The sequence below is a fragment of the Anopheles nili genome, chromosome X, assembly GCF_943737925.1.
Source record: "Anopheles nili chromosome X, idAnoNiliSN_F5_01, whole genome shotgun sequence".
Lineage (NCBI taxonomy): Eukaryota > Metazoa > Arthropoda > Insecta > Diptera > Culicidae > Anopheles > Anopheles nili.
Window position 1 is genome coordinate 8,908,515 of NC_071293.1, and position 13,195 is coordinate 8,921,709.

The 13,195-nt window shown below is 54.1% G+C and overlaps 2 protein-coding genes across 2 annotated transcripts; both read left to right on the forward strand.

Annotated features, from left to right (window-relative positions):
• Window positions 1-1,154: 1,154 nt before the first annotated feature.
• On the forward strand, window positions 1,155-9,469 carry LOC128728901 (zinc finger SWIM domain-containing protein 8 homolog). The gene is made up of 7 exons (XM_053822551.1): window positions 1,155-1,731; window positions 2,328-2,734; window positions 2,830-4,435; window positions 4,478-5,148; window positions 5,188-8,732; window positions 9,178-9,327; window positions 9,409-9,469. The coding sequence occupies exons 1-7, from the start codon at window positions 1,155-1,157 to the stop codon at window positions 9,467-9,469; spliced, it is 7,017 nt and encodes a 2,338-aa protein (XP_053678526.1).
• A 33-nt stretch (window positions 9,470-9,502) lies between these two features.
• On the forward strand, window positions 9,503-11,935 carry LOC128728902 (histone-lysine N-methyltransferase 2D-like). The gene is made up of 3 exons (XM_053822552.1): window positions 9,503-10,503; window positions 10,702-11,323; window positions 11,618-11,935. The coding sequence occupies exons 1-3, from the start codon at window positions 9,503-9,505 to the stop codon at window positions 11,933-11,935; spliced, it is 1,941 nt and encodes a 646-aa protein (XP_053678527.1).
• The last annotated feature ends 1,260 nt before the right edge of the window (window positions 11,936-13,195 follow it).

Sequence of the window (13,195 nt, forward strand, 5' to 3'; positions counted from 1 at the left end):
GCGTTGGCCTGCCTTGCCAAGGGGTCAACGCCAGTGCCGTCGAAAGGAGCGAAACAAAACATCTCACAAACGACGGGACACTGCAGTTGCTAGAGAGTGGTGTGTGTGTGTGTTTGACAGTAGCAGAAAAGTGTGCTAGCTCGCAAGGATTTAACAGGACACACGCGAGCGCTCGAAGTGACCCACACATAGGGTAAATGTTTAGATATATATTGTCCTATCAAAGCTACCTGGAACAAAGTGCTTTTTAGGGGAGATGAGTTTTGTCGGTGACAGTGACGCTCAAAAGCACATATAGACCATTGTTGCAGCGCAGTGAACCACCTATAAACGGCACGCATTATGTCACCTGAATAGAGCATTGCCTCAGCGCGAATTAAAAGAGCGCCCGGGCTGTTATTTGTTGCTCCCGATAAGTACGCAGCCATTTCGCCGATCAACCTCGATCTGTCATTTTGGCTGCGTCAGAGCTCAGCAGGATACAGTGACTGTCAGAGTCTAGCAGGAGCACTGCAATCTCAAACCCACCTCCCATTCACTAATCTCCCGGTTTACGCGTGTTTCTTTTTCTTCATTCCAGCAGTTCAAAGTCGTGTGTAGCTCTCAACCAGCAGCAGTGGAGATCTAGGTTTACGTGCGAAAACAAAAAGAAGAAAAACAAAAGACGAACGTATCGGCGGGACTCGAGCCAGGTGTCCTCCTCTGTGGCGCGCGTGCTGCGCGGGGAGAGGAGGCAACTTCCGGTGCGCTCCGGACGACTAGGACCGCGTCTCGGTACCGGTGCGATCGCAATCTCGTCCGGAGGCGGCCTGCTTACGAACACCTGTGGTAGGGGTTTTGTCGTCCTCCTTACGGTCGGCTAAGACGTCCGACCGCTAGCCCTGGCGTACACTCCGAACAGTGTCGGTGGCGGCCCGGACAGGCCGTCCCCACCTGCTGACGTCATCACCAGCAGCCAGCACACCTCAACGTCATCATCGTCGCATTCACCCGCCGGTTCGGCCACCGGAAGTAGTAGCGGCAGTAGGGGTGTCGTAGTGAGTGCCGGGGAACCGGCGGTGGTCACCGGAAGTCGTGATGCGTCACTAGCGCCCTCTGGGGTGGTACCGACTGCAGGTGGGGCTAGTGGAGTTAGGCCAACCACAGAGACCGAGATGGTTGCCTCGACAGGTGGTGCAGGTCCTTCGTGCTCCACGTCTGGGTCAGCCGTTGGTAGCGGAAACAGCAATCAACAGCAGCACGTGGGAGGAGGCCACCAGCAACACCACCATCATCACCTTCCCCATCAACAGCAGCAACAGAACCATGGCAATAGCAATAACGAACCGGATGGTGGTATTGGCGAGTGGAATCCGGTCGAACACGCGGGACCCTCTGGTGGTGGAGCAGGTACAGGAGGAAGTGGTGGAGGAGGAGGAGGAGGCGGCGGTGGTGGTGGTAATGGCGGAGGTGGTGGCAACAATCACAACCACCAGCACAATTCGCCAGCAACGGGCGCGGGAGGTCGGGAGAACAACAACGCCGGCAACAACAATGTGCCGAATCAGGGCAACAATCAGGAGGAGATCGATCGGTTCAGCTTCGAGGATTCGGACCGGTTCGAGGAGGACTCACTATGTAGCTGGAGTTCGGAACCGGAAAGCGTGTGCAACAACTGGCGAGGCTGGAAGAAACCGGCTGGTATAATCAATTCCTTCGGTGGCGGATCTAACCGTCGTTCGTCGGATGCTGGTAAGTTGTGGATTGTTTAGGAATAGGGATACAGGACCAGACGAGATCGATCGTTCAGGGGAAGCTATATGAGTTTATTTGAAGTAGCGCTTCAATTCCTCATTATTATTAAGCAAATTAGATAACTTCGTTCTTTTTTATCCTGTGCGAGAGGTCAACAGGTTGCTTTGGTATTTAAAGTAATTCTAACGTTTAGAAAAGATACGTCTCTAGCTAGAGAAAATGTAACAAAAAGTATTAAATTAATTTGTTTTTTTACGACCAAATGCTATTTATATACCTGACAGAGTTTTAGTTCAATTTCATTTTACGACGACGCCGTTCAACGTAGAAAGATGTATGCAAATAGATTTAAATGATATTTCACAGCCCACTGTGTTAGCAGGATGGCTTAACCATGATCAGTCTGATTCAAACATCAGAGCTGAACCTACTAGAACTACTACTGGAATACTAGAGAGTTTAATCCTCTGATTGCAGTGTAGGAGGCCATGTTTCTTTCGTCTAAGGAGCTTAAGGATGATCGTATCCTCGTGGTCTCACTGAGACTGTGCCTTCCTTTTCACAAATTCATGCCTATCATGCTCTCTTGACAGATCCAACATCGCTGACCGAACTGTCCGCACGCTGTGTCGCGTTCTACATCCCATTCGAGCTGGTCGAGCAGATGTATCCGCCGGTTCCGGAGCCGATCATGTTGCGCATCGCCTTCTGGAGCTTTCCCGACAACGAGGAAGACATCCGGCTGTACTCGTGCCTAGCGAACAGCTCCGCCGACGAGTTCCATCGCGGAGAGCAGCTGTTTAAGAACCGCGCCGTCAAGGATCCGCTGCAGATCGGCTTCCACCTGTCAGCGACGGTGACGCAGACGCAACCGCGCAATCAGTTCAACGTTGCGGTGACGTTTGATCGTCGGAAAATCTCGTCCTGCAGCTGCACCTGTCTCCCGACCACCTACTGGTGTTCGCACGTTGTTGCCGTTTGCCTCTACCGGATTCACTGTGTAAGTTCCTTGTCACTAGGCACACCTTCCTGACTTTCCTCGGTGTGCTGATTGTCTCGTGCTCATGTTGTTTTTCTGCTCACTTCCATTTACAGCCTACCAAAGTAAGCCTTCGTGCGCCCGTATCGGAGTCGCTGTCGCGCTTGCAGCGCGAACAGCTGCAAAAGTTCGCCCAATATCTCATCAGCGAGCAATCACAGCAGATACTGCCGATCGCACAGCGGCTGCTGGACGAGCTGCTGAGTGCTCAACCTACCACCATCAACACGGTGTACGGGGCACCGGATCCGACAGCGGGTGCGTCCGCCAACGACCAGACCAACTGGTACCTAGACGAGAAAACGCTGCACGACAACATCAAGAAGATCCTGTTCAAGTTCTGCCAGCCCACCCCGATGGTGTTCAGTGACGTCAACTATCTGACCAACTCGGCACCACCAGCGGCCGCCGAGTGGAGCTCACTGTTGCGACCGTTGCGTGGCCGCGAACCCGAGGGCATGTGGAATCTGCTGTCGATCGTGCGGGAGATGTACCGCCGGTGCGATCGGAACGCGGTTCGGTTGCTCGAAATCATCACGGAGGAGGTGATGGCGTGCGATCAGATCCTGGTGTGGTGGTTTAACATTAAGCTCGCCTTGCTGGTAGGATCGAACGGGCACGGTGGTGGAGGAGGTGGTGGCGGTGGTGGAAAGCACGGCAACACGCACAGTAACATGAACGCGACCCAGCACGCGTGTGCCTCGCTGTGTGATGAAATCGTCGTCCTTTGGCGGTTGGCTGCACTCAATCCGGGCCTAGCGCCGGATGAGCGGGACATGCTGCACGCGCAGTTCACCTCTTGGCACCTGAAAATCCTTGACCGGGTCGCGAAGAACATGGTCGCGTCGTCCTCGCACAGTAGCAAACAGCAGCAAAACCTGCGCAACGATGCGGAACTGTTCGCTGGGTTCAAGCCCGCGATTGAGGCGTGCTATCTCGACTGGGAGGACTACCCGATCGAGGGTGTTACGCACACGCAGGACACGAACCCGATGTATCACTGTCCGTTTACGTGCTTCAAGCAGAACAGTGACATCCGCACGGATGCGACCGGTCCGGGACCGTCCACGACGACCGGTTCGACCGTGTTGCAGGGTGGTGTGAAGCAGTTCCAGCTGATGCCGCATCATCACCACCATCACCACAGTTACCACAGCGAGCATCAGCAGCAGCACTCGAGCACGAACGTGTCCTCGAGCGTCGGTGGAATCGGTAGCAACACGGATCCGTATCGGAACGTCATCGCCGGGACGAGTGGTATGCGAACGATGGAAGCCAGCAGTTCAGGAAGCACAAATACACCGGTGGCAACGACAACCGCGATAGTGGTCACATCGAGCAGCCTGTATCAGAGTGCTGACAGAGCGCAAAGCTCCTCGGAACCGTCAGCGATTGCAACCGGAAGCGGTAGCACGGAGTACGATCCCGCGCGTGGGGATGACTCGAACAATAGCAATAGTAAACGAGCGGCAGCAGGAGATGTAGGCAATAAAAACCACCACCATCGTAGCCGAGCTCACCGAGACCGGTTAACGTATTGTTCCTCTAGCAACAACAGCAGTAGTGATAGCGTACCGGAGCGCTTGGGTCAAAGCGTCACTGGTGGAGCTGGTGAAGAAGGCCACGGCTCGGTAGGTTCAGCAGCAACAGCAGTAGCTGTCGGTTCTCTGGATGTATCGGATGGCATTCGTGGTGGCAGTGAAGCAGTACGAGCAGCAGGTGGCAACCGGTCGAGTGTCAGTAGTGAGGGATTCTGCGAGAATGAGGACGATCTGGGTGGTGTTGGTGACGAGAAACATCAGCACTACCTTCTTCCGGGTGACGTGGTGAAGAAGAACACCGGCGGAAGTAGTGTACCACCGCCGAATGCTACTGCTGGAGATGGGAACAGTGCCGCTGCCAGTACAACGGCCGAACCGAACCTGCTGCTAAGTGTGAGCAATTCCTCCTCCAGCTCATCATCCTCCTCGACGTCGCTATCCTCCAGCTCGGCCACTACAGATCTGGTGCAGAAAAAGAAGCTTGTCACCGAAGGCGGCGCTGGTTCGTTGTCCAGTGAATCAAGCTACGAGAACAGCATCCTGCACGATATTAACAACTTCGAAATCTCGGATAACAGCGAGCAGTACGAGGTGCTAAACATCGTCGAGCAGCTGCTAGCGAAAACAACCGAACCGGACACGCCCAAGCCGCAGCAGGCACCAGTTCCCGAGACTGCCAAACAAAACAGTGCCAAACGACACGGACCGAGCGAGGCTGGTGCGGTTGAGTCTGCGACCACAGGTGAGAATCTCACAGCTCCGGTTCCAGCTGGGACGGTGACCCGTGAAGAACCGCAGGTGACTCCCACGCAGCAACAGCAGCAGTCACAAACCGTCGCTCCAGCCCAGCAACCAGCACCATCATCCGGCCAGCCGCAAACGAAAGCTCAAAAGCAGCAACATCAGTCGTCGGGTTCCGGTTCACAATCGCAGACAGGTCCCGGTGGGACGTCGGCGGATGCCAAGCAACAGCAGGTGTTCTCCAACATCAAGCCTTCCGAGGACGCGTGGGATATTCTGTTCGCGCGTGCCGAAGGATTGCACGCGCACGGACACGGCCGGGAAGCGTGCACGCTGGGTGTACGGCTTGCGTCCGAAATGCTGGCAAATCCGCCGAATCTGATGATCGATCTGCCACCACCGCCGAAGAAGAAGGGCAAAAAGCACAACATCAACCCGATCTCGCACCAGTTGAGTGTGCTCGCGTCTGCCACACTGTCGAAGTGCGCCTTTCTCTGCACGGTGTTGGCGGAGAACTCCGAGCACTATCATCTGGCCTTCCGGGTGTGCCTATTCGGGCTGGAGATGTCCCGACCACCGGCGAGCACTAAACCGCTGGAGGTGAAGCTCGCCAACCAGGAGTCGGATTTGCTGGCGCTGTTAAAGCGCATCCCACTCGGCAGTCAGGAGTTGAAGAGTATCCGCGATCGAGCGGAACAACTACGCGATGGGACGCTAAAGTCTCGCGGTGAGGCCTTGCTGCCGATCATGCTGGCCAGCTTCATCTTCGATGCGCTCGTGATGCCTTCCGTGGTTGGGCGGGAAAACCGCATCAAGATCATGAGCAGCAGCTTCCGCTTCCCGACCGACGAGAACGTTGGATTTGAGGCGGCCGTGGCCGCTCTCGGGCTGAAAGCGAACGTGTCGGAAGCGGAACATCCGCTACTGTGCGAAGGCACACGTCGGCAACGAGGAGATCTCGCGCAGACGCTGCTATCGTACTATAAGGACGAACCACGCAAGATCTGCCGGATCATGGAGAAGCTGCTTGATCGCGAGATTCACGTCCTGATCAAGACACCCCTGTTGCCGTCGTATTATTCCAACAATCCGCCCACACGCAGCCAGACGTCGCAGATGCGCATGGATGAGTACGAGGCTGGTGGTAATAATGGAGCTGCCAGCACCGGTGGCGGACACAATCAGCACCAACAGCATTTGCAAGCATATGGTGGAGGTCGTAGCAGCAGCAGCACTGGCAACTCGGAAACACAACCACCTGCAGGTGCCGTAGCTTCTGCAGCACAACCGACGACAACGCAGGGTCCGGAGTTCTTGCTGGCTAGTGGTAGTCGACCACAGAGCAGTACAAGCGCCGAGATAGAGCTCGGTATCGGTGCGCTAAACCTCGGTAGTGGCAGTGGAACGGCAAATACCGGTGCGAACGGATCGAGTGGAACTGGGAACACCTGCAACACAGCGGCTAACATCACTCCAGGTATGCTGCCGGGTTCAACGAGCACTACAACAACCGGAAGTAACGCCACAACGAGTGGCAGTGGAACCGCTACTACTGGTGCAGGTGGTGCAGGAACATCGTCCACCACAGCAACGACGGGTTCGGTGACATCAACCCGCTCGAAAGACTCCCGATACAAGGGCAAACGGGCGTATCCATCCATCCCGAATCAACCGTCGGAAGCGAGTGCTCACTTTATGTTCGAACTAGCAAAGAATGTCCTAACAAAGGCAGGCGGTACATCCGCTACGTCGTTGTTCACACAAGCATCAACCACACAGAACCATCAGGGGCCACACCGAGGATTGCACATGTGCGCCTTCCAGCTTGGACTGTACGCTCTTGGTCTCCATAACTGCGTCAGTCCGAACTGGTTGTCACGCACGTACTCCTCACATGTCTCGTGGGTCATCGGACAAGCGATGGACATCGGTGCGCCGGCCATTTCGTTCCTCATCGACACGTGGGAGGGTCATCTGACGCCACCGGAAGCGGCCGGTATGGCGGACCGTGCGTCATCACGTGGTTGGGACAGTAACATGGTAAACCCGGCTGCTGAGCTCGCACTTTCGGTGTTACCACACGCGGCCGCACTCAACCCGAACGAGATACAGCGTGCGATTCTGCAGTGTAAGGAGCAGAGTGACCGGATGCTGGAGAGGGCCTGCTTCACCGTTGAATCCGCGGCCAAGGGTGGTGGCGTGTATCCGGAGGTGTTGTTCCAGGTGTCGCGTTACTGGTATGAGCTGTATCTCCGCAACACACTCGGTGGTGACATGGAACCGGATGAACAGCACGACGTCGTCGTCAATTTGATGCAGTTGATCGAGCCTGGTGGTGATGGCGGTATGCTTGGTGGTTCTGGAGCGGGTGGTGTGCCATCACAACCCCCTGGTGGACCTGCAGGAGGTGTACCACCTCCAGTTGGTGGTGGTGGTGGAGGTGGTGCAACACCTCAACAACCTTATCCCCTGCAACACCAAGCCGTGTCGGGTTTGGCTCCAATCGGAATGTCACCATATGGTGGCTATGGCTACGGATCTATCTATCATCACCAGAACCTACCGTACGGACACACGACGAACCCGATACACCCGATGTATATGTCGACACCACCCCAGTTCCAATACCCACCACCGCCACCGCCAGGAAGCCACGGAGGACAACCCCAACAACCGCAACCTCCAGCCGTGGGCTATGGACAGCAGCAGCAACAACCGCCACAACAACCACCTGGTCCCATGAATCCGGCAGCCATGGCCGCGTACCAATCCATGCAACCACACGGTGTTCCTCCACAGGGCTATGGTACACCTCCACAGTACCAGGGCGTACCAGGAGTACCAGTGCAACCTCCCGGTCCACCTAACAACCCCGGTCAGATGCAGCCAAACCTGCAGCAGTTCTACGGAGGTCCGCAAGCTGCCGTAGCCGCCGCAATGCAGCATCAACAGCAGCAGCAAATGTCCGGCGCGCAACCGGTACAGATCGGTGGACCTCAGGGGCCACCATTACCACCGGGTGTTGCAGCCGCTGCTGCCGCCGCAGCGGCCGCACAGCAACAGGGACAAGTCGGGGCACCGATGGTACCGGGAGGACCGCAAGGTTTAGCTGCCACGCAGCAAGGACCCGCCGGTGGCATGCCCGGCATCGGCCCGGGTGGCAACAGTTTGCGTCCACAGCATGCCGGAGGTGTTGGAGGTGGTCCGCAGTATGGTTCCGTGTACGGGCCAGCACCTGTGACTGCAGGCTCAGGAACAGGTTTGCCACCACCACCGCCGCAATCCGGTTCGGGCAGTTCCGGTGCGCAGGTGCGAGCACGCCATCCTCATCAGTTTAGCCCAACACAGCTGCGCTATCTGCTCGCCACGTACAACACCGGTATGTTGGCTCTCGAGACGTTGGCTCGGCGTGTGCACGACGATCGGCCACAGGCTAAGTACGCCCGCAATCCGCCTTACGGAGATGATGTGAAGTGGTTGCTGCGTATCTCGAAGAAGCTCGGCACGCAGTATCTGCACCAGTTCTGCATCTGCGTCGTCAACTCGATCGTTAGCCCGTTCGTGCTGCATGAGGTCGCCATCGAGTCGGCCCACTATCTGGCTCGTAATAATCCTGCGCTTGTTATGCATCACCTGCGGTCGGCTCTAACGCCGCTCATGAACAAATGCCAGAGCATGTAAGTGTTTAACATCGATTGTAGCGCACTTCCGATAACCTTTTGTTTCAGTGGGCTTTTCCAGGATGATGAGAGTATTTTTGGAGAGAAGTTTTGTTGAATTAGTGTAATGTGTATCTAGTTAAAGAGCTTCAGTCACGTGGCTTAGCTTTTTCATTAACTATATAGAACGTTTTAAGTGAGTTAACTAATGCGTTAATTGTCCAGATGATATTGACGGTCGAATCTCCACTAGCCCTAGAACTTCCCCTGTACTAAGCAATCAGTAAAAACGTGCTTTTATGCGTCTTTGCGTCTAATCGAAGAGGAAGTTAGATTGCTTAAACTTGAATTACACAGGATTAGATGTTCACTTTAAGTAACTGCTCTTGATAAAGTCAATTCTACGGTATATACAATCCAAAATCAAGCATTTGATTGTTGTTTGGTTTACTTTTCACCACAGGTACTTCCAATGTATTCATCAAAAATTATACCATTTAACAATGTCGGATTACGAAGATTTTACCAGCACTATCCTGTCTGCACGAAATGCGTTCCACATAACACCCGAGGGCAATGCTCAGTTTAAGGATTGGCTGCAGTCTATTAAAAGGTACGCAAAATCGATAAGTGTGTCAATTTATTTTTACGTTGCCTGGCATGCTTCTAACATTTTGTTTCTTCTCGCTCATAGGTCGAAGTCCTGCAAGAAGGAACTATGGACGCAAATAAACGCCGCGCTCAACTCTAAATGACATAGACTAGATTCGATTGGGTCGGAGCTGAACATGATGCTAGCGGCGGCTGCTGCAGCAGCTGCATCGGCAGCTACATCCAACAGCAATACCATCGGCAACGATTGCTCACCAAGCTTCAGCAATACCAAGCTCAACACTAGCTGCAACGGAGGCTACTCCGCTGACGTTTCGCTCACCGCCAACAACACAATGTCGGTTGGCGCGATTGTTGCCTCACCGCCGGCATCAACATCGTCGTCCTGTTCGGTAGCCACCACCAGCTGCAACCCCCAAATAGCATCACCATCCTCCGTTGTATTGCTGGACGAAAAGCAACTGCCACCAGCGGGTCCGGAAGCTGTCGTTTTAGGCGCTCCCAAACCCGGTACAAGTATGCTTGCAAATGGGAGTGCTATGGAGGCCGGACCATCACAACCACCAGTACCGGTTGCACCGAGCACACCGGAAACGGTTCAAACTCCGACGGTATCTCCGGGTGTTGCGGCGGTGCAATCGCCCGCCTCCTCGTTTGTTGCAGGAAGCTTGCTTCCATCACTGCCACCACCACAAGTTATGAAACAGCAGCAACATCAACAGCAGCAGATGCGGCATGTTAAGCTCCACACAGCGCAAACCGTTCCACCAACAACGGGAGCAGTAGGCAAAGCTTTACCGACAACGGATAGTGCAGCTAGCGCCGTATGCCCTCGGAAAGGAGCACCATTGTCACAGAGCTACAGAGAATCTGCTAAGATGGAGAACGGGTCGCGAAATGCAACCCAACATCAGCGTGCATCAGTTTCTCTGACCTCGGAAGCGTCATCTAATCAGCAATCGCCGGCAACCTTGTCTCAACCCGCTGCTGTAAACGACGCTTGTAACCCAGTGGCAGGTGGTGCTATGGCAAACACTAGCAAAGCAAACACGCCAGCGGCTAGCAGTAGTGCAGCTGTGGCAAATGATGCATATATTCCTCCACATCAGCAGCAACAGCGCCAGACGAAGCATTCGGAGCAACCGAGCCAACAGCAGCAGCAGCAGCAACAGTCATTGTCGGTGCAGGCACAACACAACCGTTCTGCAAAACAACCGCCAGAGCAATCAGCAGAGAAGCAACCGTTGCATACCGACCGATCGAAACATCAGCAGCCATCTCAAAAGCAACAGAAACAGCATCAACCTAAACAACAGCAAAAGCAGCAGCAAAAGCAAAGCCAACAGAAACAGCAACAACCGTTCCACCACAATAGTGCAGCTCATAACCACCAGCAACAGCAGCAACAGCAATCGTCGGCAGCAGCAGTTGCGGCAGTGGCTACTGCAGCGTTGCTAGCTCAGCAACACCACCAGCAGCAACAGCAGCAGCATCAACAGCAACATCATTATCAGCAATCGTCTGCTGTCGCCGTTACATCACAGGCTGTCACTCAACTGGCAGCAGCTTCGGCCGCTGCTCTGCCTCCGAGCCACCCCCACGCTCTTCATCATCCACACGCACACATGCATCCGCACCAACAGCAACAGCAGCCACAGCAACATGCCGTGGTACCACTGTCGGCTGGTAATGGGTTCGGAATGACAGCTGGTCAGCTGCAGCAACACCGGCAGCAGCAGTACTTGCAGCAGCGTCAACAACAGCAACCAGGGCCACCACATCCCAATGCCGCATCGCAGCTTACATTGCCAGTTGGTGGGCCACCTGGTGCAGGTGCGTTGCAGGCGTCGGTGTTGACAGCTCTGCACCACTCAACGCAACAGCAAGCACAACCGCCGCAGCAGCATCTGCCTCATCTGCATCATCCACATCACGTTCATAAACAGCAGCAGCAGCAACCACCGCCACCATGTCCACCCCATCCTCAGTTGGCACCGGTGACGCAACCGCACGCGCAGCAGCAACACCAGCAGCAGATATTCCAGTTCCACCAGCTGCAGCAGCATCATCATCAGCATCAACACCAGCATCAGCACCAGCATCAGCACCAGCACCAGCATCAACATCAGCATCAGCATCAGCACCAACATCAGCACCAGCACCATCACCATCATCTGCTGCAGCAGCAACAGCAACACCAGCAGCAACAGCAGCAGCAGGCGCAACACCACCAGCACCAGCAGCAGCAGTACCATCACCATCAGGGGCAACATGTGGCACCGGCAACACAGCTGCAACCTCAGCCGACCCAACAGCAACCGTTAGCAGCCGCACCGACTGCGGTGGCGACGGTTGCCGTGAATGCGCCTGCAGCAAGCGCTCACGCGCAACAACAGAGCATCAACCTGAACGTGAACCATCACGTCATCTCGACACCGATCGTGGTGGATTTCTCCAACATGACAGTCAACTGCGTCCAGTTGCAGGAGGCTCAGCATCCCAATCCGATCGCGGCGGCGGCTGCTGCGATGGCGGCAGGATACGGAGCTGCTGCTGCTGCTGCTGCCTCGGTTCCGGCCGCCATCAGCAGCCGCCAGGGGGCTAAGTAGTTGATGCACTAGCAGTTGTCGACGCAGGTTGACGAAAGTGGACAGATGTAAAGCATAGGTTGATTAGGTGTGTGGCGATGTAGCAGATTTTAGGATACGCGTTTTTTCGATGTTCATTTCCCTGTTTCTTCTGGAACCCGGCACGTTCCGAGCGATCTAGCATGATTTATCGTTGCACTCTATTGCTGCCCTCGGACGTGCGGTGGTGGGAATGCTCGGGAAAGCGGTGTTAACCGCAACACAGCTAAGACCCAATCGAACTCTAGTGGAGACAAATTAGGATCGAATGTGCCACAGTGAAATTTGGAACGTTTTTTTTATATTACCATTAACAAAAATTATACGTTACGCATTTTTGAAATTTAAAATCCTCGTTGTAAAAATGTACTATAGTTTTCCTCACCTTTTCTCTTAGTCGTTAACATGAAGAAAGTGATCCAGAGTGCAGGAATAGGCGGTCCCGTTCCTTTCATCGTCCCTTACTCCTGTGCACGTAATGCGCGCTCTCTCTCTCTCTCTGTCTCTCTCCTTTTCTATCTATCTATCTCTCTCTCCCTCCCTATATGACGCACTAAGCAAACGTTGCGTTGGACTGGCATTAATTCACATGTTTAATAAGTTTAGTCTAATTTTCTAACGCAACTCACTTATCGCTGTTGGTTGCAAGCAGCAGGTGCGGAGTATTTCTTAACGCTGCTTATTTTCTACACGCCTTGTCCCTTCACTAATTCCTAGAAAAAGCAACAAAAAAATACTGTCTTCGTTCATTATTAACACCACTGCTGTTGAGCGTCCTAAAGATTCATCGCTCTGGCGTAGCTTCCTTTTTTTTGCACATTGCTGCAGGAATAATAGAATTTCGGAATAGTAGAACGGAATAGTAGATCATTGGAGGCGAGAAAAAAATCTTAACTATTTTTCCAACCTTCCTACCTCTCCTCCTTTCACTCCCCCCTCCTCCCACCGCTCTGCCCTCCCACACGCACAGGCATACGTTACCCAGAGAACATGGTTGAGAGTTAAACCTCCGACTTTACAACAGAGAAGCCATGTGGGTGGGGATAATTTTTAAAGTATTTGAGAGCGAAAGATTAACTATTATTAGCAATGTTTGTGCGCAGAGCAGAAGGCGAACAGCAGCGCGAACCGTCAAAGCAGATGAACCGTCGCCGTGCAAGCAAACTCGAACAATGTATAGATCTCATTTTTGATTTACCATGGAAATACGTCGAGTTCGGGTCAACAGGCTAGCACACGTAC

Excerpts from the sequence above, each read along its gene's own strand:
- LOC128728901 (XM_053822551.1), top strand. The coding sequence starts at position 1,155 with ATGGTTGCCTCGACAGGTGGTGCAGGTCCTTCGTGCTCCACGTCTGGG. Across the intron at positions 2,735-2,829 it reads GCCTCTACCGGATTCACTGT|CCTACCAAAGTAAGCCTTCG; the intron begins GTAAGTTCCTTG and ends TTCCATTTACAG. Across the intron at positions 8,733-9,177 it reads ATGAACAAATGCCAGAGCAT|GTACTTCCAATGTATTCATC; the intron begins GTAAGTGTTTAA and ends TTTTCACCACAG.
- LOC128728902 (XM_053822552.1), top strand. The coding sequence starts at position 9,503 with ATGATGCTAGCGGCGGCTGCTGCAGCAGCTGCATCGGCAGCTACATCC. Across the intron at positions 10,504-10,701 it reads CAGCAGCAGCAACAGTCATT|TGCAGCTCATAACCACCAGC; the intron begins GTCGGTGCAGGC and ends CCACCACAATAG. Across the intron at positions 11,324-11,617 it reads CCCATCCTCAGTTGGCACCG|CTGCAACCTCAGCCGACCCA; the intron begins GTGACGCAACCG and ends CCGGCAACACAG.